The sequence below is a fragment of the Cyprinodon variegatus genome, unplaced genomic scaffold, assembly GCF_000732505.1.
Source record: "Cyprinodon variegatus isolate N-32 unplaced genomic scaffold, C_variegatus-1.0 Scaffold81, whole genome shotgun sequence".
Classification (NCBI taxonomy): Eukaryota; Metazoa; Chordata; class Actinopteri; order Cyprinodontiformes; family Cyprinodontidae; genus Cyprinodon; species Cyprinodon variegatus.
The window spans coordinates 244,444-247,613 of NW_015150534.1; the positions used below are offsets into that span (position 1 = coordinate 244,444).

Here is a 3,170-nt window from a genome sequence, read left to right on the forward strand (position 1 = left end):
AGAAGAGCTCCTCCGCTTTTTTTCCATTAAACATGAACCACACATGCGCTGATTTCTCCTATCAACCTTAAGTGAGATGTAAATATAATATTTAACATCTTTAACTGTTGCACTACACTAAATCCCTTCCTGCATTTCACTTGTAGACAACTTCCTTCCTTGCGTCCCTCTGTCGAGCCCCTTTAAAATGAATAGAATTACATCATTTAACATAATGTAGTTTTTGTTAAGGTAAATTACCATTGAATATTAAGAATAATTTGTTATTTTTTCATAATTTTTCTCTAGGATTGTTAAAGTATGCCTGATTCTGATTAGTTAACATATTTATATTGTTCTAATCACTTTCTATCTTTCCGGTCTTGGTATCAAAGCATTACCATATATGTTAATGAGGTGATTACATCATCTGTCCACTTTTAGGACTATCAATAGAAACTTTTCTTGCTGAAGAGCTGAAACAATTGGAACCACAAACAAGCACTTAACAGACTTTAACGTCTCATCATCATCATTCCTTAAATGTCACATAGATAAAAAAGGATTTCAACCCTCTTCTGCGAAACACCCAAAAATATTTTTGATAAACAATTTTATGTTTTATGCCCAATTCCAAAAATTTCCAATAAAAGCTGCTTCTCTCTAGTCTGGAGTTTGATCATTTAGTCTGAATGAAGAGCCTGTAAGCAGACGAGGGCTGAGTATCATCTGATTCATTTCACTTGTGACCGTTTGGAAGAATTTTGACTTCATAGGAGGTTTGTTCAGCTAAATACTTGGTAGAGAGACATTTTCTAACTTAGTGGGTGTTATCCACTTTATTTAACATGCCAGCCTTTATAGCAGATTAGGAAATGGCGTGATGAGGTTTTAACGAGAAATAAACATGCAGTGGTGAACTTCTGCATATTAGTTTGTGTGAAATAGGTGAATCTACTCAAAGTCCATGTGTTTATCTCCAGTTATTTCCTTTTTCCTTTTCAGCTCTAACCTCTTACCCCCGACCTTTCAACTTTAGGACTTCTGGATTCACTCGGCCATCTTTGCATGGATATAATCAAACTGATATTTTTATTTTTTATTTTTTGGTGTATTTAATTTGGACACACAGCCTTTGGAAATCTCCACCACCTCCCTAAACAGTTTAAACAGTTCAACTAAAGCATATCTTCTTTAGTCCAACTGTTTTTAATATTATTTTTTGTTTCTGCATTTTATTTTATTTTTTATTTTTTCCTACTTGCTTTGATTCTGCTTTATCTTCCTGTATTTTAATCATATAAAGCACTTTACAAATACATTTGCCTTGCCTTGCCTAAAAGATAAAAGGTAAGTATTTTTTTGCACTAAATCCATAGAAGATCCCTTTAAAAGGTAATTAAATAACAGATTCCAAAATAAAACGGACATTTTTAGCGTTGTAGTGTCAGATATTCTTTAGTCAAGAGACATGAGCTCAGACATTAGAGGAAAGTACAGAGTCACAGTTTGATGAAGCTGTTTGGAAGTAGGTGAACATTAGACATTAAGGAGGAGGGGAAAAAAAAATCAGTTTCTGTTGCGTGTTGCATGAGTCAGCCGCGTTCTGTGTGAGCCTGTGAGGTTTGAGTAGGGAGGCGGGGTCCATTATTTCTGTTTGCTTCTGAGGGTTTCTCATCAGTAGATCGCTGTGGTAAACAGAGTGAGCCTCTTTCTAGCAAAACGTCTGCGTTCTCACCCAGAAGACTGGGATTATTTAAGGAGGCTGAGAGTCAGAAAGTAAAGATTAGGTTTGATTGAGCCTGGGACTAAGAGAACTTCCCCACCTGCTGCCTGTTGGGATCCTGGAAACATTGATTTGCACTGAAAGTCTGAGAAATCTCCATTCCTGGGACTCTTTTCTATGGCAAGTATTGGAGCTTAATAGATTAAAGTATTTTCTATGAGTCCAAGTTAGATTAATCATTAATATAATGGTGATATTTTAATTAATTTTCTTTTTAACGGTGAAACATTTAGGGAATTTTTCTCAGGGTAAAATTACTGATTTAATTAAGTGAGTAATTCATTATCATAATATTCACCTTTTATGGTTTTTAAAGTCTGGCTCTCCAAATGCAGCAAACTTCTACATCAGTGCAGACTGGCACGTTTTTTCCCTTTTTGCATCTGAATGTTTCACATCTGCTTCTTATATCAACAGCCAAGTGTGGCACCCGCCACCTCTTCTTCTCTTTTCATAATTCTTTGTCCAAATTGGTTTCCAAATAATGAGTTTCCAGCTAATACCAGGAACTGATAGAGTCCAAATCGGCTGCGGTTGAAAGGTCTCATTTGACTTGAATTACCCTCTTCTGTTTCTTTCACTTCCTCCTTTTTTTGGGACTGCTTTCCTGCCTATCCCTCGTTCTTCTCCTGCCCTGAAGCTACGGGTAAGACGGCAGGTTGCGTCACCGTCCAGCCCAGCGTTGCCTCAAACAGCCTTAAGTACATTTGACGCTGTGAGAGAAGGGAGCAAAAAAAACACAAAGCAGGTTTCAGAGCTGTGCACATCGCTCTAAAACAGACTGGATCTGGATTTAACATGTTTGGATCTTCATATTGAAAAAAAATGTTTATTGTATGTATTGTTGGCTTTTTTCAGGAGAGATTATGGCAGGGATTTATTTATTTTAGACTTGTAAAATCTATTAGGAAACCAGATTTCCTTTGGGTCAAGATTTCACTGGAAAAAGAGATTTTGGATTTTTTAACGTTGTTAAAGGAATTGTGAAAGATGCTGGGGAGGCAATATTTTTCTTTGGCAAACTTCGCTGCGTGTTGAAACATACCTTTCCCATTGGAATGCATGGTTACGTTACGTAAAGGGTCAGCGTACCTGTTCTCTGTACTGTTCGTTTCTGTAATAGAGACATATGACGAGTTACTGGGGAGCAAATCTTTATACTTCACTCCAGCGGGGAAAAAACAGAAGTTTGCAGTGATTTGGAGCATCTGGTATACATTGGAGATTAGTAAGACAGCCTGCTAGAATGTGTTGGATAAATGAAGTCAGCTGCAGGTGCTGCTTTCACCACTCTTTAGGCAGCGGAGGTAGGAGAAGTTATGTCGGTATGGAGTGAATTTTGTTCCATTATTCTTGCAAACAATGACTACATTTTGTATCCAGATATTATTTATTTTTGAAACAT

At 36.8% G+C, this 3,170-nt stretch overlaps 1 protein-coding gene across 5 annotated transcripts in view; it reads left to right on the forward strand.

Annotated features, from left to right (window-relative positions):
• Window positions 1-3,170, forward strand: part of plekhg5 (pleckstrin homology and RhoGEF domain containing G5) — a 152,718-nt gene that overhangs the window by 64,133 nt on the left and 85,415 nt on the right. The window contains exon 1 of one of the 5 annotated variants that reach the window (XM_015373147.1): window positions 1,677-1,885. The exons of the other annotated variants lie outside the window; for them this stretch is intronic. Coding sequence (XP_015228633.1) covers window positions 1,883-1,885 — 3 coding nt within the window. The 5' untranslated portion in view covers window positions 1,677-1,882. Of the gene's footprint in view, window positions 1-1,676; window positions 1,886-3,170 lie in introns of those variants that run through there. 5 annotated transcript variants of the gene reach the window in all.